The sequence below is a fragment of the Bufo gargarizans genome, chromosome 4 (assembly GCF_014858855.1).
Source record: "Bufo gargarizans isolate SCDJY-AF-19 chromosome 4, ASM1485885v1, whole genome shotgun sequence".
NCBI lineage: Eukaryota > Metazoa > Chordata > Amphibia > Anura > Bufonidae > Bufo > Bufo gargarizans.
Window position 1 is genome coordinate 365,769,566 of NC_058083.1, and position 23,534 is coordinate 365,793,099.

At 42.1% G+C, this 23,534-nt stretch overlaps 1 protein-coding gene across 3 annotated transcripts in view; it reads right to left on the reverse strand.

The window, feature by feature from the left end:
* TULP4 (TUB like protein 4) overlaps nucleotides 1–23,534 on the reverse strand; it is a 379,716-nt gene that overhangs the window by 90,962 nt on the left and 265,220 nt on the right. For 2 of the 3 annotated variants that reach the window (XM_044288804.1, XM_044288805.1), the window contains 2 exons: nucleotides 7,350–7,484; nucleotides 3,963–4,129 (listed from right to left, as the gene is read on the reverse strand). In XM_044288804.1, coding sequence (XP_044144739.1) covers nucleotides 3,963–4,129; nucleotides 7,350–7,484 — 302 coding nt within the window. Of the gene's footprint in view, nucleotides 1–3,962; nucleotides 4,130–7,349; nucleotides 7,485–9,213; nucleotides 9,257–20,050; nucleotides 20,148–23,534 lie in introns of those variants that run through there. The other variant, XM_044288806.1, reaches the window with a different exon arrangement.

Genomic DNA, 23,534 nt, shown 5'->3' on the forward strand with positions numbered 1-23,534 from the left:
ACATTGTGCATGTCATCATTTAACCCCTTAGTGACCAACCTGTTTTGGGTCCTAGTGACCAAGATTTTTTTTTTCCATTTTTTAATTATCGCCTTTTAAGAGCTATAAATTTGCTATTTTTCCATCTAGGTAGCCATATGGGGGCTTGATTTTTGTGGGCCAAGTTGTAGTGTTTAATTATAAGGAAGCATGTATGTACTGGCACACAAGTGGGTACTTTTGTACTGGCACACATTACAAGGGAAATTTTTGTATTGACACATGTACGGTGAATTATTACATAAGAAACAAAAGGTGAATTATTACTACTGGGGAATGCATAACAGAATGCTTTTAGAGGCATTCTGTTATTCATTCCTTCATAATAGAAGAGGACTCCCCTGCATAACGTAAACAGGACGGATCAGTTTTGCAGCCCATAGACTTCAATTATGACGGAATGAATAAAGGAATGCCTCTAAAGGCATTCCGTCATAGAATTGTGTTATGGTCCGTGGTAATGGAATCCATAACACAATTCACCTTTTACCACCAAACGAAGTGTGAACGAATATCATAAGCGGAAATTCGCTCATCTCTAGCCACTATCACCATTTCCCATGCGTCCCCCAACCTGCACATCTGTTGTTCTGTCATGGCTATTACTTAATAAGTCGAATATGCTCGTCCCTCTAGTTTAAGGGTGGGCAACCTGAATCACTCCAGTTGTTGTGAAACTCCAATTCCCAGCATGCTCCATTTATTTCTGAGAGAGAAGAGCAGCACAAGTATGCATGCTGGAAGCTGTAGCTTCACAACAGCTGGAGTGCCGCAGGTTGCCCACCACTGCAGTTAGATCCTGAACAAGTTGGGAAATGTAATTGTCTTTGGTCGTTGTCAAGAACCTGTTTCCTTTATGGGATTTACAATTTTCAGTTTCCCAGCCTATATCTGGGTAGCTGAAGTTCTCCAAAATAGTGACCTCATTATGATTTTCCACCTCATCTATTTCCCTTAGTAGTAGATTTTCTGTGGACTTTGTTATATTAAGTGGCTTATAGCAAACCTGTATCAGTATTTTATTATAGTTTTTTCCCCCGTGTAAGAGTTTTTGGGATATTTTTTACCCCACACCTTTCCTTATGAACTGTTCTGGTCCCTCCCTCCATTTCACCCACAGTTTCATTACCTCACCGCAGGACACAATCTGCACTATCTTCTCCTTCAATAATGTAATTACCCTCTCCCTAGTATAAACACTCCTCCAACCTTCTCGCCATCTTCTCTAATGATCAAGTCTCAAACTACCAGCTTTTTTTTTTCTTCAAAAAGTTTCTACAGTTCATTATTGCTAGCACACAATCCCAATAGCATTATGCTACAAATGCTGAGCACATTTCTTTTCCAGTGCATTATAGCCGTCTGTGTTGTTAAACGTGTTGAATTATAGAAAAAGCATGTTATGGCAATGATGCCATTTTTATATCCAGGGCTGCACCTAGCCTTTCTGCTGTCTGGTCTGCCCTGCTTACTGGAGCAGACATTCCCCTGACTGGCAGAGGAAGTGTCTTGCTGCAGCAGTGCCATCCCTGAACCAACATCTCCCTCATCTGCCAACCTTGCAAACTTGTTGGGGTCTACCCTGCTTTCTAAATGTTTTCCAGATACCTACCTAACTTTCCTGATCCTGCATACTACCCCCCTTCCCCTCATCTACCCCATAGAGTGTCTGTTCATGGAGCAGCTAACCATTTTCCATATTGTCAACGCTTCTCATTGTTAAAATACGCTCATTTAGATACAGGATCTGGCATTGGAAATGTTCTCACATTTTGAACAAAATTATGAAAGGGGTAGGTTGAGAATTTGGCATTAGAGGGCGCCATTTCAATTTTAACCTCAGTCAGCAGAAAGGCTAGGTGCAGCCCTGGGTATAAAGATGACATCATTGCTAAAATATGCTTTTGCTATAGTGCAACATGATTAATAATACAGACAAATGTAATGCACAAAAAAAAAAAAAAAAAAAAAAATGTGCTCAGCGCTTGCAGCATAATGCTATTGGGGTGCTGTGCTAGAAATAATGAACTGTAGAAACTTGAGATTTTTTGGGGAAAAAAATGTCTTTCTGCATTTAATATTACTGGTGGTGATACAAATAGCGTTATTGCTGTAAAATATGTTTTCTATAATGCTACGCGTTTAATATCACAAAATTATTTTTGTTGCAGACAGTTTTGTAATGTAGAACTTCTAGGATGAATTGCTGACCAGCCCCTCACTCCCTCATAGCTTTCCCTGATCAAATTCCCTAAAATCTACACAAGCTACTAAATCTTTCTATTCTGTCCCTATAGTATCCCTACCACACTATAATAGCTGCTTGTGACCCTGTAATCCTTTTTTTGGGCAGACATAGTCACACACAGTCCTTCCAGGGTGTAAGCTGAACACACTATGCCAATTTTGCTAGTTCAGCTAAGCGTTTCCCTGCCTACTGCCCCCCCGGATTTGCTGATACAGGCTGTCTTTCAGCCTCTCCCCTCTTCCTCCCCATGTCATGTGATCCTCAGTCTTCTTCCTCTCATATGGTGTTCCCCACTAATAATAATAATAATCTTTATTTTTATAGTGCCAACGTATTCCACGGCGCGTTACAATTTGGGTTCAAGTACAGAGTCATATATAACATATCAGCAAACAGGTCAACAATTAAAACAAGAGGAACGAGGTCCCTGCTTACAAGAGCTTTCAATCTATGAATACAGTAAAATGCTGCCGGGCACTGTTTTTACACGATTCATCCAAAGCGAATTGCAAAAGCTTTGGTTTTGTTTGGCAGACAAGTTTTTGTACAGTACTTTAAAATTACTTAACGTGGTTATCCGAGACTATAAAAAGCTCCCCCATATGCTGGGCAATCCACAAAGAACCTACATACCTGGCTCCCGACGCCGCTCCTGGTCCCACATTTTCATTTACATCATATACTGTGCATAGTGCCCAAATTCTCTGAAAAAAACCTCCTCTAGTAGAGCATTTTTAGTGCAGTTTTAGGATGGTCGCATCAGAAAGGTTTCTTTGTATACGAGTACGGTATTCAACAAAGTTTATCTTGATTGAAAATGCACTGCAGTTATTACCAATATCCCACAGTGGTCTATCACCGTTGTTTGGAGAGATTCTACATTTTCTGAGACTTTAACCTTGCAAAGCCATTATCTTATAAGTCAGAGATAGAAACTCGCTGATTGACACTAGCTTACTCCTTGTGAGGACCATGTTAAGCTACTTTCACACTTGCGTTCAGAGCGGATCCGTCTGGGGTCTGCACAGACGGATCCGCTCATATAATGCAGACGATGGGATCCGTTCAGAACGGATCCGTCTGCATTATATTTTAGAAAAAAATCTAAGTGTGAAAGTAGCTCAGACGGATCCGTCCAGACTTTACATTGAAATGCACCATATTGTGTCACCTTCGAACGGATCTGCCCCTATTGACTTACACTGTCCAGGTGTCCGCCTGCTGAGCGGAGGACAGAAGCTGCCAGACTGATGCATTCTGAGCGGATCCGCATCCACTCAGAATGCATTAGGGCAGTACGGATGCATTCAGGGCCGCTTGTGAGAGCCTTTAAACGGAACTCACAAGCGGAGCCCCGAATGCTAATGTGAAAGTAGCCTTAAAAATCTCTCTCAATATATCTGCTTTCAGAAGCCCGTACGATTGCGAGTTAGATATTGAGGTTTATTGTGATTACTCTTCAGTTTCTAGACTTTAAGCTAGTACATACACATTGGGAGAGATTCGTAAAAACTGGTCTAAAGGAAAACTGGCTTAGCTACCAATGGCAACCAATCAGATTCCACCTTTAATTTTCCATTTGATTACTATGGCCAACTAAGCCAGTTTTTCTTTACACCAGTTTTGATAAATATCCCCCATTCATTTATTAAAAGTTTTTCAGACATTTTCCTACCTGCACTGGGGTCTCCAGAGTATAGATATGTTCTCCACGGACATTATAGAACTTGATGATGGCACTTTTAAGGGATAGACCACTGCTAAGATCAGGTAGAAGATTCTGTTTTTCCATCCCTGCAACAGCTAGTAAATCTCCTTGTGTGCACCACTGAACCACTACATCTGAAAATCAAACAAACCAACCATGAAACCTATACGGCAAGACACCATTGTAATCGTCAGACAACTTTGGCTTCTTCTGATGAACAGATCTATGTAAGAAATACTGTAGTAAAAAACTAAATTTTGACTAAGTTTTGTGTTGAGTAGAGAGATCCATCTTTGTTGTAGAAAAGATGGGAGTCTCTGATTTCTTGCTTTACAATAACTTGCATAGCTTGTGCTGCCAGGAAGACCAGCTGGGAAGTGAACAAGTGAAGGATAGATTATTATGCTACTAACTGAAGAACAAAGCTGGAGTAAGAGCATTCCTATAGCAGAAGGTATTTATAACAAGTTATCACCCAACAAGTAAGCCTGCTGGTTTCAGAAGGGTGATGTTTCCATCCAGGTGCTGTCTAGTATAAACTGGACAGCACCTAGGCTGAACTCTGGGTATCTTTACATGACTGATTTTCCATTTGAACCATCAGTCTGTGTCAAGAGAAATGCAGGATGTTCTAAATTTGTCAGCTTTTCCTGCAAGACTCAATAATTCAAATGAATGGATGGGAGGGAAAACTTCATCCGTGTGCGGACTGTTTTAAAACCAGTCCATATTCACTGTTTAAAACATGGATGAGTTTCCCATTACCTACCTAAAATAAGTGTTAGGGTCCATTCACACATCCGTGTGTGTTTTGTGGATCCGCGGATTCGCAAGACACTGACACCGGCAATGTGCGTGCCGAATTTTGTGGACCGCACAGTGACGATACTTAATAGAAAATGCCTAATCTTGTCCACAATTTCAGACAAAAATAGGACATGTTCTATTTTTTGGGGGAACGGAAATGCAGACCTGGAAGTGCGGATCCGCATTTCCGGATCTGGGCAGCACATCGTGTGGCCCCACAGAAATTAATGGGTCTGCAATTCCGTTCTGCAAAACGCGGAACAGAATTGCAGACGTTTGAATGGAGCCTTAGGCTTCATATGTCAGTAATTTCCATCAGTGATAGTGAGCCAAAACCAGGCGTTGGTCCAGAACATAGAATAGATGTAAATCTCTCCATTATACCTTATCTCTTTGTAGTCTCTACTTTTGGTTTTGGCTCACAATCAGTGATGGAAATGACTGACCAATTCAGTGAAGTGTGAACTAGGCCTTTAGGTTCACTTACATGGACCCATGCCAGGCCTCTATTGAGCGCCTGTTGATGATATTCAAGCTTTTCACAGTACCCGATTCATCCCCCATTCAGTCTGCATACTGTTGTTAGCTCTTTAACCTGTGTAAACAAGGAATGTGCCACCAACAGATGTCTATTTTAGGCACCACGTCAAAAGCAGCATAAACTAGTGAGCCCCTTAGCAAAATGCTGGGTTCTTTAAGGCTACTTTCACACTCGTGTTTGGTGCGGATCCGTTCAGATAATACAACCCTCTGGATCCATCTTGAACACGAATGAAAGTCAATGGAGGATGGATCGGTTTTCTATTGTGCCAGATTGTGTCATAGAAAACAGATCTATCCCCATTGACTTACATTGTGTGTCAGAACGGATCCATTTGGCTCAGTTTCGTCAGACAGACACCAAAACGCTGCAATGCATTCTGAGCGGATCCTTTTCTGTTCAGAATGCATTAGGTCAAAACTGATCCGCTTTGGACCGCTTGTGAGAGCCCATGATGGATCTCACAAATGGAAAGCCAAGAAGCCAGTGTGAAAGTAGCCTAACTGACCCAGTTATTTTTGCTATAATCTTGGATTGAACAGCTCCAGCACTGTCCCATACACAGCACAAGCCCATGTCCCGATATTCATGGAGACCCAGACTCATGGGCTTGTGCTGTATATTAAACAGTCTATGCTGGAGCTGTTCAGTACAAGATTTTAACAAAATGGCTAGGTGAATTAAAGGAAACAATTTAGCATTTTGATAATGGGATCTGTAACTAATTTATGTTGCCCTTAGTTAGAGCAGCCCAAAATTGGTTACAGAATCTCTTTAAGAAGCATAGATGGAAAGTTGAGGAGAGCTAGCCATCACATCATACAACTGAGTAGAATGTAGGACAGAGAAGACAGAAAGGAAGTGTAAATGTGAAGCAGCAGCATGGTCATCCCAGGGAGTTCAGTGGGGGTTTAACTGGTCTACTAGGTCATTAAAGGGGTTGTCGAGATTTTATTAAGTAATGGGTTATCCTCAGGCTAGGCCATCACTAGCTGAAAGGTAGCGGTCAGACATCCCACACTCCTGACGATAAGCTGATCAGGTGTAGCCAGAAGTCGGAACTGGAATAACACAGCACTGTTTACCTTGTAGTGGAGGGAACTAGTTACCAAAGTACTGCTCCTGCTTAAAGAGGACCTTTCATCGGTCCAAACATTGTGAACTAAGTATCATGACATATACAGTGGCGCCCAGGGATCTCACTGCACTTACTATTATCCCTGGGCACTGCTCCGTTCTCCAGTACGTTTGGGGACTTGGTTATAGTAGGCGGAGACTTAGGGGACTTGGTTATAGTAGGCGGAGTCTGCCCTTGTTCTCCTGGGCATCTCCTTCTCCTAGGCTGTAGCGCTGGCCAATCGCAGAGCAGAGCTCACAGCCTGGGAGTTTTTTTTTTCAATTGCGGACAAGAATAGGACATGTTCTATTTTTTTCGGGATCGGAATTGCGGACACGGAAGTGCGGATCCGCATTTCCGGATCCGGGCAGCACATCGTGCTGCCCCATAGAAATGAATGGGTCCACAATTCCGTTCCGCAAAATGCAGAACAAAATTGTGGATGTGTGAATAGACCCTAAGTCTTGAAAGAACATACACAACTTAGAAAATATTTTCAAGGTTCTATATAAGGGTCCATAAGGTTCCATCAGCAGATAAAATCAAATGACCTCACTAAATGATAAAGAGGAGGGGAGAGGGGTCTGGCTACACAGAAGAGGGGAAAGCAAATCAAAATACTGTGCTTGGTTGAGAGGTGGTCTGAGAATCCAGAGGAGCCTGAAAATACGTTGCTATTTAATGGCTCAGTGATAGTGACAGGTTCTCTTTAAATTCTTTCTCCAATATGACTCTGCATCTATGATATGCAGTTTAGTCATTTATCATGCTCTCATACTGCTGCTTTGCAATACATAAAAAATCATTGCCAACAGGTGTCATCAATTACACAAAAGGAACAAGACTTTCACTTATGAAGAATGATAATAAATGTAAGCAATGGCTTTACCTTTCAGTCCTGAGCGAATGATGGTTGGTGACAGGTCGTCATAGTTGTTCATCAAGCTAATATCCCCAGATGTAAATCCAACAGTGAGTAGCGGCTTGATATTCTCCACTGGAATAGGATATGCAGCAGGGCCATCTGCAATGATGAATCAATGCAAAGTAAGCAGGAAACTAATAATGCAATAAATAAAATTATGTCAATACAACAGACCATATACTGTGCAGCATGACATACAGGGAGTGCAGAATTATTAGGCAAGTTGTATTTTTGAGGATTAATTTTATTATTGAACAACATCCATGTTCTCAATGAACCCAAAAAACTCATTAATATCAAAGCTGAATATTTTTGGAAGTAGTTTTTAGTTTGTTTTTAGTTTTAGCTATTTTAGGGGGATGTCTGTGTGTGCAGGTGACTATTACTGTGCATAATTATTAGGCAACGTAACAAAAAACAAATATATACCCATTTCAATTATTTATTTTTACCAGTGAAACCAATATAACATCTCAACATTCACAAATATACATTTCTGACATTCAAAAACAAAACAAAAAGAAATCAGTGAGCAATATAGCCACCTTTCTTTGCAAGGACACTCAAAAGCCTGCCATCCATGGATTCTGTCAGTGTTTTGATCTGTTCACCATCAACATTGCATGCAGCAGCAACCACAGCCTCCCAGACACTGTTCAGAGAGGTGTACTGTTTTCCCTCCTTGTAAATCTCACATTTGATGATGGACCACAGGTTATCAATGGGGTTCAGATCAGGTGAACAAGGAGGCCATGTCATTAGATTTTCTTCTTTTATACCCTTTCTTGCCAGCCACGCTGTGGAGTACTTTGACGCGTGTGATGGAGCATTGTCCTGCATGAAAATCATGAGTTTCTTGAAGGATGCAGACTTCTTCCTGTACCACTGCTTGAAGAAGGTGTCTTCCAGAAACTGGCAGTAGGACTGGGAGTTGAGCTTGACTCCATCCTCAACCCGAAAAGGCCCCACAAGCTCATCTTTGATGATACCAGCCCAAACCAGTACTCCACCTCCACCTTGCTGGCGTCTGAGTCGGACTGGAGCTCTCTGCCCTTTACCAACCCAGCCACGGGCCCATCCATCTGGCCCATCAAGACTCACTCTCATTTCATCAGTCCATAAAACCTTAGAAAAATCAGTCTTGAGATATTTCTTGGCCCAGTCTTGACGTTTCAGCTTGTGTTTCTTGTTCAGTGGTGGTCGTCTTTCAGCCTTTCTTACCTTGGCCATGTCTCTGAGTATTGCACACCTTGTGCTTTTGGGCACTCCAGTGATGTTGCAGCTCTGAAATATGGCCAAACCGGTGGCAAGTGGCATCTTGGCAGCTGCACGCTTGACTTTTCTCAGTTCATGAGCAGTTATTTTGCGCCTTGGTTTTTCCACACGCTTCTTGCGACCCTGTTGACTATTTTGAATGAAACGTTTGATTGTTCGATGATCACGCCTCAGAAGCTTTGCAATTTTAAGAGTGCTGCATCCCTCTGCAAGATATCTCACTATTTTTGACTTTTCTGAGCCTGTCAAGTCCTTCTTTTGACCCATTTTGCCAAAGGAAAGGAAGTTGCCTAATAATTATGCACACCTGATATAGGGTGTTGATGTCATTAGACCACACCCCTTCTCATTACAGAGATGCAAATCACCTAATATGCTTAATTGGTAGTAGGCTTTCGAGCCTATACAGCTTGGAGTAAGACAACATGCATAAAGAGGATGATGTGGTCAAAATACTCATTTGCCTAATAATTCTGCACTCCCTGTACTGCTGAAACATCATTAGACCAGGTACATAAACTAATAATCCTTTCCCTCAGCTTCTATCACTCACGCTGAGAGCTGGCAATATTCTGCAATAGCGCTCTGCAAAGGTTCTGTAACAAAAGAGGATAAAAGCAAAAGCAACAATTAAAGGAGACCAACTACACTTCATTTATTGAACGAAAAACAGTATCCAAAAAACTGCCATGTGTTTAATAAAAAAATATTAATGAATTGACTACTAAAAGGGTGTATTCGCACATTGCAGCATATAAACCTTTTTGTTTTTCTCCAAATTACAATAATTTTGCTGCCATTTCCCCCAAATTGTGACAAAAACTATGATGTGATAAAATGATATAAGATATGTCAGATATACCCCAGGGTGGCTACATATGAATTTTTTCCCCCAAAATGGTCACGCCATAGTGGTGTTTTTTTAAGCAACAAAAAAAAAAAATGCAGATGTCACATGTTGGCAAATAACAAAAACGTCATGGTATGTTTTTCAAATAGCACTATGCTCTGGGTGTGCCATTGTTTTCAGGCATTTTCCCACAGGCTTCTCTGTGGGAAACAAAAATCTGAAAACACTCAAAATATGAATAAAAAGTCACTCAAAAAACACTTGTAGAAAAAAAAGTACAAGTTTAATGGGATTCACACATAAAAAAATAGGGTAGTGTCACAGAGAAAGTTTATTTTTTATTTTTTTTACAAAGGCCATAGTCTGATGCAATTTGGACAAAATCACATAATACTGGGATGTTACAGTTTCATGGTCATAACTGATGGAGCCATGAATTATTTCATTATTTTTTTCCCCCAAGTAATTACATTAGAAAAAGTCCACAAATATTTAGTGGCCATCAACCCTCAAAGTAGCCTGATACTTCCAGTTTTGAAGAGGTCACATATGAGCAATCATTTCAGTACCATCATAGGCAATGTTATAATTGAAAGGTAACAGCTCTATTATAAAGGTGGATGACAATTGGTAATAGGAACAGCTCAGCCAACACTCTCCCTTAACCACTTCAACCCCCCTAGCTTAAACCCCCAGGCCACTTTTTACACTTCTGCACTACTTTCACCGTTTATTGCTCGGTCATGCAACTTACCACCCAAATGAATTTTACCTCCTTTTCTTCTCACTAATAGAGCTTTCATTTGGTGGTATTTCATTGCTGCTGACATTTTTACTTTTTTTTTTGTTATTAATTGAAATATAACGTTTTTTTTGCAAAAAAATGACATTTTTCACTTTCAGTTGTAAAATTTTGCAAAAAAAACGACATCCATATATAAATTTTTAGCTAAATGTATTGTTCTACATGTCTTTGATAAAAAATAAAGATAAAAACACTGTTTGGGCAAAAAAAAATAATGGTTTGGGTAAAAGTTATAGCGTTTACAAACTATGGTACAAAAATGTGAATTTCCACTTTTTGAAGCAGCTTTGACTTTCTGAGCACCTGTCATGTTTCCTGAGGTTCTACAATGCCCAGACAGTAGAAAAACACCACAAATTACCCCATTTCGGAAAGTAGACACCCTAAGGTATTCACTGATGGGAATAGTGAGTTCATAGAACTTTTTATTTTTTGTCACAAGCTAGCGGAAAATGATGATTTATTTTTTTAATTATTTTTTTTCTTACAAAGTCTCATATTCACTAACTTGTGACAAAAAATAAAAACTTCCATGAACTCACTATGCCCATCACAAAATACCTTGGGGTGTCTTCTTTCCAAAATGGGGTTACTTGTGGGGTAGTTATACTGCCCTGGCATTTTAGCGGCCCAGATCCGCGAGAAGTAGTTTGCAATCAAAATCTGTAAAAAATGACTGGTGAAATCCGAAAGGTGCTATTTTGAATGTGTGCCCCTTTGCCCACCTAGGCTGCAATAAAGTGTCACACATCTGGTATCGCCGTACTCAGGAGAAGTTGGGGAATGTGTTTTGGGGTGTCATTTTACATATACCCATGCTGGGTGAGAGAAATATCTTGGCTAAAGACAACTTTTTCCATTTCGTTATACAAAGTTGTCATTTGACCAAGATATTTTTCTAACCCAGCATGGGTATATGTAAAATGACACCCCAAAACACATTCCCCAACTTCTCCTGAGTACGGCGATACTACATGTGTGACACTTTTTTGCAGCATAGATGCGCAAAGGTGCCCAAATTCCATTTAGGAGGGCATTTTTAGACATTTGGATTCCAGACTTCTTCTCACGCTTTAGGGCCCCTAAAAAGCCAGGGAAGTATAAATACCCCACATGTGACCCCACTTTGGAAAGAAGACACCCCAAGGTATTCAATGAGGGGCCTGGCGAGTTCATAGAATTTTTTTTTTTTTTTGGCATAAGTTAGCGGAAATTGATTTTTTTTCCTCACAAAGTCTCAATTTCCGCTAACTTGGGACAAAAATTTCAATCTTTCATGGACTCAATATGCCCCTCAGCGAATACCTTGGGGTGTCTTCTTTCAAAATGGGGTCATTTTTGGGGTGTTTGTACTGCCCTGGCATTTGAGGGTCTCCGCAATCATTACATGTATGGCCAGCATTAGGAGTTTCTGCTATTCTCCTTATATTGAGCATACAGGTAATGAGATTTTTTTTTTTCCGTTCAGCCTCTGGGCTGAAAGAAAAAAATGAACGGCACAGATTTCTTCATTCACATCGATCAATGTGGATGAAAAAATCTCTGCCAAAAAAAAAAAGGCGTCTGCCAGGACATAGGAGCTCCGCCCAACATCCATACCCACTTAGCTCGTATGCCCTGGCAAACCAGATTTCTCCATTCACATCAATCGATGTGGATGAATAAATCATTGCTGGGATTTTTATTTTATTTTTATATACAAAGTGTTTGCCAAAGCATAGGAACACCGCCTCCTCCTCAGCTCATATGCCTCGGCAAACTTATCTTTTACTGCAGAGGAGAAATCTTGTCTTGCAGCGCCGCATACACCGACTTGTGTGTAATCTGACAGCAGCGCAATGCTTCTGTCAGAATGCACATCAGTGCTGCAGCTAGTCGATCGGTTGGTCCACCTGGAAGGTAAAAGAAAAAAAAAAAAACAGGCCGCAACGCAATAATTTTATTAACTTTGGAACAGAACATATAAACTTTAACTTTTTGAACTGAACATTAACCTTTTTGCTTACTGGTGATTTTATTTTATTTTTTACCTTTATAGGACAAACCTCTCCTTCCCCATGGGACAATGTGCAAAGCGCAAATCGCCCAAAGATGTGGCGAAGTGCGTTATACACTTTGTCCCAGGTGAAAGGAGACGTTTGCAGCAGCTCTGTGTGAATGGGCCCTAATAGCCCTGTGTGCCTGTCCTGGTGAGATGTGATCCCTATGCTAGGTGTACCTGTGTGTGGTACTTCTGGAAACACTCCCCTAAGCATAGGGCAGGGTGGTCAGGGCAGTCAGGACAGAAATAGCGGGTGTCCACTCCTGCTACAGACACAACATCTTTTTCGGGGTGATGGTTGGGTTGAGGTACCGGCAACGACATTGGGGAAATGTCGCTCGTGTAGACGGCTAACTACACTGGTGGATGGGACCACGGAACCTCCTGGGTACAGGAGGTTCGCGATGATCTCTTCCTGAAATTTGAGGAAGGATCCAGTTCTCCCAGCCTTACTGACAACATCTGGTCATTGAAGTCCACCCCTCCCATGTGAAGGTTATAGTCGTGGACTGAGAGGGGCTTTTCAATGACACGGGTTGCTCGCTCAATTTGTATTGTCGTGTCTGCCTGAATGGAGGAGAGCATGTAAATGTCATGCTTGTCTCTCCATTTCACTGCGAGCAGTTCTTCGTTACACAAGGCAGCCCTCTCCTCCCTTGCAAGACAAGTGGTAACGAGCCGTTGGGGGAAGCTCGCGCGGTGCCACAGCAGCTAATCTGTTCTAGAAACAAATGCCTGAAGAGGGCCACACTTGTGTAGAAATTGTCCACATAAAGATATAAGGGTGACACCAAGTCCCAGACTGTCTTCCCACTGCTCCCCAGGTAGTCAGGGCAACCGACCGGCTCCAGGGTCTGATCTTTTCCCTCAGACACGAAATTTGTGGGTATAGCCTGTGGCCCTTTCACAGAGCTTATACAATTTGACCCCATACCAGGCGTGCTTGCTTGGGATGTATTGTTTGAAGCCAAGGCGCCCGGTAAAATGTATTAGGGACTCGTCTACGCAGATGTTTTGCTCTGGGGTATACAAATCAGCAAATTTCTGGTTGAAATGGTCTATAAGGAATTTTGTGGAGCCGGTCAAAAGCTGGGTGGCCTCTGGGACGGGAGGTGGTGTTGTCGCTAAAGTGCAGGAAACGCAGGATGGCCTCAAAACGTGCCCTGGACATAGCAGCAGAGAACATGGGCATGTGATGAATTGGGTTCGTGGACCAATATGACCGCAATTCATGCTTTTTGGTTAGACCCATGTTGAGGAGAAGGCTCAGAAAAGTTTTAATTTCGGAAACTTGGACTGGTTTCCACCGGAAAGGCTGGGCATAATAGCTTCCCGGGTTGGCGGTTATAAGTTGTGTGGCATACCGGTTTGTTTCGGCCACGACTATGTCCAAGAGCTCCGCAGTCAAGAACAGCCCAAAAAATCCCAGGGCCGAACCGATCTGAGCTGTCTCAACCCGAACTCCAGAGTGGGCGGTGAAAGGGGGAACTACAGGTGCGGCTGAAGTTGGGGACTGCCAATCAGGATTTGCCAGCACCTCAGGGATTCTAGGGGGTCTACGGACCTGTCTGTGCGGTGGCTGCGACGGGGTAACTACTGCACGTGCCACCGTACCAGCTTCAACTGCCCTTCTGGTGCTCGCCACTTCACCAGGTTGTACGGCAGTGCTGGTACTAAGTCCAGGGAGGGCTGCGCTGCTGGTGTATGCCTCACCACGGAATCCGACAGCGCCAGCCCCACTCTGTTGCCCTTAAAGCGGTTCCTGCGCAACCTGTGGTCTAGCGACACGGGGCCGGGTACGCCTGGTGCTATCAGGGACCTCAACCTCCTCGTCCGAACTTTTAGTCAGACTGCCACTGCTTTCTACAGGTTCATATTCTGACCCGCTAGATTCGGCAGATGAGGGTTCCCATTCCTCATCCGACTGCGTCAGAAGCCTGTAGGCCTCTTCAGAAGAATACCCCCTGTTTGACATTTGGGCAACTAAATTTAGGGGTATTCCCTGAGACTACCCAAGAAAAAAAGCAAGCCTGTCTTACAAATGGGAGGCTAGCGAAGTACCGGAGGCCGCTGCGGTTGATAAAAAATATCAAAGCTGATTTTTTTTTTTATCGCCACAGCGCGTGTAAAGTGAGTGTGCAGTGATCAAAAAAAAATATTTTTTGGTCACTGGGGCGGGTGTGGGTGAACGCACGTGTGGGCGACCGATCAGGCCTGATCGGGCAAACACTGCGTTTTGGGCGAACTAAAGTGACACTAATACTATTATAGATCTGACTGTGATCAGTTTTGATCACTTACAGATACTATAAAAGTACAAATGCTGATTAGCGATACGCTAATCAGTGAATAAGGGACTGCGGTGCGGTGGGCTGGGCGCTAACTGATCCCTAAACTACCTAACCAAGGGGCCTAAACTATCCCTAAAACCTAACGGTCAATATCAGTGAAAAAAAAAAGTGACAGTTTACACTGATCACTTTTTTCCTTTCACTAGTGATTGACAGGGGCGATCAAAGGGTTAATTGGGGTGCAGGGGGTGATCTGGGGCTAAAGTGTAGTGTTTGTGCCACTCACTGTGAAGCCTGCTCCTCTGCTGGATCTAACCGACCAAAAGGACCAGCAGAGGAGCAGGGCAGCCATATAACACATCATATTTACTAATATGATGTGTTATCTGGCTTTTGATTGGATTTTTTTAAAATCATCAGCTTGCCAGCCACGATCATTGGCTGGCAAGCTGATGATGCGACCCCCCTTGAAGAAACGCTGGCCCGCATTGCGCATGCGCGGGCCAGCTAAGCGCGTCATCTCGCGTCTCACGAGATGACGCGTATATGCGTCACTCTGCCTACAGCTGCCGCCTCCGGACCGCGGATCAGCTTTAGGCAGTCCGGAGGCGGTTAAAAGGGTACTCTGGTTGTTACAAGATATCTGCTATCCGCACAAGATAGGGGATAACTATTAGATCGTGCGAGTCCTACTATTAGGGCCCCAACTGTTCACAAGAAAAGGAACCCAGTACCTCTCCAAAATGAACAAAGCGGCAGGTTGAGCATGTGAACAGCAGCGCCATTCATATCTATGGATTCTTAAAGGGTTTGAGCTCTGTACTTGCCCGTTTCCTGAACATCTGCAGAGATGAATGGAGCAGCAGTGTGCCTGCTCAACCTGCTGTTGGTTTGCTTATTTCAGTGGGCTCTGAAGGGTATGACATCCATGTTCTCATGATCGGTGGATATCCCAGTTGTAGGACCCCCACTGATATAAAAGTTACCCCTTTCTATTGTATAACAACCAGAATGCCCCTTTAAAAGCCACTGGAATTGCAACTTGAACAATGTGACTTCTCTACATCATGTAAAGAAAACAGAACAAAATCAGAGTATGAAAACAGATTGCAAAAGTTTTTGTTTCATATGGACATTTTGTTAGTAAAAATGAAAGTTGGCTCCACAACCCTCCCCTCTTTTCTTTCTTTTCTCCTTTTTTTTTAAATTTCTCTTAACTATAGGACCACCGCTGTATTCTTTATGTCACTGATGTTATTTTGATAAACATTGGTGATACAAGCAGATTTGTGTTGTGTTGTTTTTATTGACTATTTTTGGGCTATTAGGATTTATGCTCAGTCCTCTGCTGTGTGTTTATACTTTAAACATCTCAAACTTTTTTCAAATCATAAAACACCAATTTGAATGCAAATTTCTGACCATAATTCCCTTTCTATAGTATGACCCTTACACCATAAAAAGATGGTGAACCCTTAGGGCTGTTTCACACGAGAGGGTCCATTGCGGGACTCACGCTCTGTGTGCGAGTGTGATCCTCCGCTCTGGACTTGCAGGAGTGCACGGCATTATCATGATTTATAATGCTATGTGTCTCTGCATGGCATTTTTTCCACAGATTCATAGTGACATAAAGCTGTCGGTAAGATTCTGTAGAAGTAAGGTCAAGCAGAGGCACATAGCATTATAAATCATGATAATGCTGTGTGCTCCTGCAAGTCCAGAGCAGAGGATCACACTCACACACTGAGCGCGATTCCCGCAATGGACTTGCTCGTGTGAAACAGCCCTTACTCTAAAGGCTTTGGGCACCTTTGACACGGAAACATTTTTTACATATAGTATTTTAAATTAAAACTAGCTGCACTAAGGTTCTTAAATCTTCATTTATTAACAGAGATCCCCAATGTTGAGTTTTAATTGTGTGAGGTATGTGTGTCCAGGATGCTACTTCCTTTACTATCTCATGTATTAGCACAGCTTCATTCCTGTACAGATTTATCTTCTACAGTCCACGAGGCATCTCTTTTCCTTGTTTTGACAGACACAAATGCTGAGGAAAGTGTGATTTCCCCAACACCCCTGCAGAGTGTGTGGTGGTGGGCTCTGGCTTCTCTGCAAGAGGAGAGGGGTAAAGCTGACACAGCCAAGCGCAGCTATGTGAAGGAGTTCCACAGACTCCATCTACAGTAGCAAAATAGTAGGAAATATTTATTGAAGATTTGGAAAGCTGTTTAATTTACTGTGCTAATGTGTCTATATGCATAAAAGCAATTTATCAACATAATGGACATAAAAGCTTCTTAGAGATCACAAGGTAAAAATAGCATCAAAAACTGAAATAGAAGGACGGTAAAGGGAGAAATGTAACTATTATAATCAGAAATGTAAAATGTAAGTTTATTTTTCAAGCTGTACACTGGCCATCTAAAGTTACTGGGTTAGAAAATAAATCTGTGGTTGAGATGCACAAGTAAAGTAAAGATAAACTAGGATACAGTGTGTTCTCTTTATTTATAGAATGCTGAACAACAACATATTCATCACGGATAAAAAAAACGCTATGAAACAGGCTGTACATATTTGGGGAAAAAAAAAGGTCACAACCAGAATAGACTCTCGAAAAATACTTCATCTTTCTGAGTGGCATACACAGTCTGCAGATTGCTCATGTGTTTTTTGTTACGGCGCTGTGAATGCCCTATCTTTATAGAGTTTAGGCAAAGGAACAATAGGGCCTTTTTACATGTGCCAATGGTAGATCTGTTCAATTATCGGGAAAGGCAATTCACACGAATGCTTATTTCCAACAAATGGCCTATGTAAATGTCCTGCCAATCTCCTGACAAACGAGCAAACACTCATTTGCTGTATGATCAATTTGTTTATGTGACACAAAATATCAGTGTCCACACACAACCCTGTGTAAATAGGGACGTCCTGTCAACAAACAATGAAACTAAATGGGGCCGATCGATCGTAGTAACAGATAACATGCAGATAATGATCATCAATGAACGTTCCTCATTCCTGATTACGGACTACTTTATAAATAAAAATGTTGAAAATTATTCTGAATTGGTACAAAATCTCATTTCCATCCAGATGTGATGTATGTGATTCTCGATACACCTAAATTGTTATGTTGGACTGTACAAACAGCACCCTGTGTGTTTCTCATGGACCAGCTGTATGGCAGAATACAGTAGCATAATCTTTGCAATATTGGATTACTTGAATCTTTTACATATGCTTTCATGATGCTCTCCTGCTGCTCCCAACTGTTATACAGAGTATGATTAGAGCAAAATGACTTCCTGCTAGAAATGAACACCCTTTATTTCTTACAGTTTTTTGCTTGGAAACTGCAGCTTCCATTTTTACTTCTTAGTACAGTAGATGTTATTTGCCACCCACTCCTTAAGGTGACTCAGAGACTTGTCAACAAGTTATTTATGTGCATTACTGTCAAGCTAGAATGGTAGATAAATTATGAAACTGTATCCACAGAACACCGTATAATCATACTGAATTTAAAAAGGTATTAGAACAAAAGAATCTTTAGGTAAGGAATATTCATCAACTTTTAGAAATGTGTATATGTAGTGATAATTGCAGCTATAGTATTAACTAACACACAAATTACTCCCAGGAAAGATACGTCCAATAGTTTGTGACTGTTGTATCAAGAAAACTAATTTAAAAGGGGAATTCCGATTATAATAAAGTTATCCACAGGATTGGCAAGGGTCCTACTGTTGGGACCATAAAACCATGAGAAGCCCCCCTGATAGGCACAAAGCAGCTCGTCAAAAATGCACACCTCCACTCCATTTATGTCTATAGAAGTGGCTATCTCCAGCACTACCATAGAAATGAATGGAGTGGCGGAGCATTTCAAATCATTTCAGGGGGGTTCCACAGGGTATGGGGCCTCCACTCATGATCAGTGGGGTCCCAGCGGTAGGACTCCCACCGATCTGAGCCCTATCCTATGGATAGGGTATAATGTGTTATAACCGGAATACCCTTTTAAATAATGTATTAACGGTTTTAATAATTCAGTTAAAATAAATGGTTATACCCATCTTAGACATTTTTGGCATAACAATACTGTTAAAATATGCTCAGACCAAAAAAAATTCTGTCCAATGCAAAGGATTCTCATTTAAGACTGGCTTCAACCAGCTTTATTTGTTTGCCCTACAGACAAAGCAACTCATATCAACAGTACAAAGAAAATTCTAAGCCATTTGGCCACTAAACATCAAAGCTTCCCTAGCTATCAAGAAGGCCTACTGCCTAGCGTCCTTAAAAACAAATGTATCTTCCCAGAGTATGTCACTAAACTCCGTCTCCCTGCTATAATATGTCAAGTGTATATTTCTTATCATCTTGTGTAATCTAACTTTGCATTTTCCTGTATATGTACTTTCCAGGCTTGTATCATGTATTTGCTGTAATTTCCCTGTCCGCCAGCAGGTGGCAGCAATATGTAAGCAGACCAAGGTTAGTTAGTATATCTAGTCTGGAATAGTCCATTCCAGTCTAGGCTCCCCTGTGTGAGCAGAAGTGGGATGTTCCCATGTCCTGTCTCATGAGGAGGAGAAAAAAGTGTAGTCAGTGTTCCAGCCACCCCCTGCTGGGGTAGGTTGTGTTAGTAGGAGCTCCCAGACCCAGGGATCCCAAACCTGGAGCCCGCCTCGGCTGAGGCAAGGATCCATCTTCCCAGCCTGAGTCATCTATCTCAGCTGGTTGACAAGCAAGCGACACCCTCCAGAATTACCGATCTCCAGGATGGAAACCATACCCTGCGAGCAGTTCTGTGAGTACCAATCCAGAGTCCAGGAGAAGCCAAATTCCTCCTCAACTAGTCAGGCCCAGATAAAGCAGAAGATAGAAAGAGCAGAAGATTAATACCTGCCAGATTCTCTAGGCATATGATCAGAAGCAGAATATATATAGATTCCTGCCACATATTGCCAATACCTGCTGGGACCCAAGACTATTGCTGTAACTCGTATGGATTCATGTTGCCATCCTTTAAGTAAAGACCAGTTGGATTATATCTCCTGTCTGGTTCTCAATCATTCCATCATAACTCCTACTGACCACACTTAATTTATTGCAAGTGAGCCAGGATCCAGGCGTCCAGCCGTACCAAGGTAGGAGACACCGTTGACACTACACAGAGACATTATCCCTCTCTGGCATTCCTCACCTGGTACGTGAGTTATAACATCTTAAAGGGCCCTGCTACAGTACCTGCGCAAGCTGCAATTGGCGTCACGAACAAACTATAAAAACTTATACACATATATTCTGACCCACTGCATAGCTGACCCACTGTACCAGTGTCCTGCTCATTGCACAAACATTTATCCATACCAGACTCCTACTGACTAGAATCATTTATTCTTCCCCAGGATGGGAGCCCTTTCTTAAGGGGCCTTCTGACATCCAACAAGTTTCTTGAGACAGCCCCAACCCTGGACTGCCCTTTGTAGAACCTTCTTTTCTCTTCCCTCCATGGCAAATCGTCCAATTTTCTGGATTTTAACAAACAAACTCTGCAACAAAAAAGCCTTCTGGTTAGCTGCACTGATACACCATATATGTGCATGATTCTCTCTATTCACTTCTATGGGTATTAGCTATTTATGTGACCTGCATGGCCCCTAGAGGTGAGAGAATCGATTCGTACAAATCGATTCATCCATCAAACTTCTTGAGCAGCTAGGGGCTGACCCTATTACTCCAGAAGCTCCGCCTCACCTTTAATTGACAGTGCCAGACATCTCCCTGTCAATTTTGTGCCTACACCTTTGCTCTGAGTAGTAGCGCAAGCTCAGAGGCTCTGCTGCTGACTGTAACCAGAACTGTGGCAGCGCATGCACTGCTCCAGTAGTAGTTGTGCGACCTCTTGGAACAACAGTGCAGGAGCGAGATTGACGGGGACAGGCAAGTTGTCCAGCTCTCATGATCCAGGGGGAAGGGGGAGCCTCTTCAGCAGTGGGGCCGGTCTCTCCCTGCCCAAGAAGTCTGTTCGATGAAGGAATCAATTAGCTCATCTCTAGTGGCCATCTAGTCTACTACCAGATGTGGCAGACAGAGGTCACCTCACTACACAAAATAGGGGAGGGGGGGTGGAATTAAAGGAGAAAGGCAAGGGTCTCATAGGTGGGATCCACATATATGAGACATTTGTGGCATATCATCTGCATATGCTAAAAATGTCTAAGATGTGAATATCCTTTTAAACGTTCATTAGATAATTTTGTAAATGTTAATTAGATAATTCCCACCATTCTACATACTACTCCTACTCTGCAAGCCATTGACTCCCAACCAGACTTTCACAGAAGCCAATCAGAGTTTCCCCAGAATATTTAAGCTTGCCCAAGGATGTCTAGCACAAAGGGTAGGCAAAGCAAGCAACAAAGCTCAGCCAGAACCTAACATTATATAACGCTTTACTCACTCTTTTACCAAGGTCCTTTGAAACAGTAATATAAGTTCCCTGAAGTGGAAATATTTTAGGGGTTTCCCTATAATAATGACCTTAGGAATCATTGCCATATGCATTTGCTCTAAGTTCTGCTTTTGCAGTAGTGTGAAAAAAATGGAAAATACTGACTGCCTAGAGATGTAAAAATTAAAGTGCAACTGCAGTTTCTTTTTTTTTATACAGCAAAAGGTATAGCACACCCTACAGTATATATACATTTTAATCATTTTCCATTTCACCTCATAACTCCAACAAATGCATGCCACTTTGCTATTCTGCAGGCATCTTCCCACAGTGTTGTCACGTGTTGGCAGTCTCCCCAGTTATAAACATGAGACGGGAGAGCACTGGGAGGAGCACAGCCCTGAGTGCCTTGAAGCTGAGCTTGGGAAGAAAGTCTAGGTTTGCTTTAGATGCTGCTTTCTCCTGAATGATAGCAGCTACAAACATGCAACTTGTTGCTTTCTTGTTTGAAAGCTGACATTCAAGCAACAGATGAGAAATCACTGTTAAAAATCGAGTCGGGAATAATCGTGGGTAAAACCTGCTTTTACTTTCAGCAATAATCACTGCATCCCAATTTATATCAGTGATATCTTCCCCTGTACTGAACATATTGCCGTCATTCTAGTATTGTCTGAAAGCTTGAAATGTCAGCTTTCAAATGATACAAAGCAGACCCCAAACTAGAGATATGAGCAGATAAAACCAGCCCCCCCTTCCCCCTTCCATGTCAGTGTGGAGGAGAATGACTCTCTGGTCTCTGGTTAGCTGTATGTGAGACAATACACACTGCTGTGGGGTATCGCGGGAAGTTACCTGCATTCTGATTGGTCTTGTCTGTCTCTGGCTAGCTGTATGCGATAGGATACACACTGCTCTGGGGTAGTGGGGGAAGTTATCTGCATTCCGATTGGTCTGCTAGTTCATGTTAGGTGAGCAAGGGATTATGGAAAGCGAGGGAACTATACAGGACGGCCTCAAAAGACATGGCAAAGATCACCACAGAAAGCGCAGCTGAGGCAATCTTAGGAAGATACTGAAATAGAGGCAAAGATAAATAGGGTTGCTAAGGGCTGAATACAGACACTAGAAAGGTAAAATTAACTGAAAAATAAAGTTTCACGAATATCTTCCCTTCAGCATCACATATGTTAGGAATTTCATTTATGGAAATTGCAGTTACACTTTAACTATTCTGTTGACTGCCCCCCCCTCCACCAATGTATACGCTGTATTTAAAGGGAACCTGTCACCTGGATTTTAGGTATAGAACTGAGGACATGGGCTGCTAGCACATCCGCAATATCCAGTCCCCATAGCTCTGTGTGCTTTTATTGTGTAAAAAAAACTATTTGATACATATGCAAATTAACCTGAGATGAGTCCTGTATGTGAGATGAGTCAGGGACAGGACTCATCTCAGGTTAATTTGCATATGTATTAAATTAGCTATGGGGACTGGGTATTGCGGATGTGCTGGCGGTTATCTAGCAACCCATGTCCTCAGCTCTATACACAAAATCCCGGTGACAGGTTCCCTTTAAGCTACTTTTTTTGCGGCAGAGTAATCCAGCAAAATTGGGCAATCTGCATGCAAACTGACAGCATTTGTCATCCGGAGAAGCGGATCAATTATATATATATTTTCACATTTTTACCGGTCTGCGCATTCACACTAGCATTTATCTTTTCCGGCACAGAGTTTCGTCATAGGGGCTCAATACCGGAAAAGAACTGATCAGTTTTATTCTAATGCATTCTGAATGGAGAGAAATCCTTTCAGGATGCATCAGGATGTCTTCAGTTTGCCATTAAAAATACCGCAATGCCGGATCCAGCACGAATACATTTCAATGTAAATTAATGCCGGATGTGGCATTCCGGCAACTGATCCAGAATTTTGGACGGAGATAATACCTTTCCTCTATCCAAAACGCAGTTCAGTGACTGAACTGAAGACATCCTGATGCATCCTGAACGGATTTCTCTCCATTCAGAATGCATTAGGATAAAACTGATCAGTTCTTTTCCGGTATTGAGCCCCTATGACGGAACTTAGTGCCGGAAAAGAAAAACACTAGTGTGAAAGTACCCTTAGTGGGTTGAATTAACTTGACAATTGCAACAGATTTATTCGACTACTTCTTTTACTGTTTATACAACATCTAATTACAATTGAATAAAGGTTAATATTTAGGTATGTCTTTCCATCACCTTAGCAATAGGCAGAGTTTGGGCAGGCCATACTGGGTACAGAAAAATTTCTGTGATATACACTACTTTGCAAGATAATTTAAACACAAGCACTCAGAATTCATGCCTTGTGTTTCATGGCAGAATATCAACTAGTTTAAAATTAAAATTAAGGCCAATGAT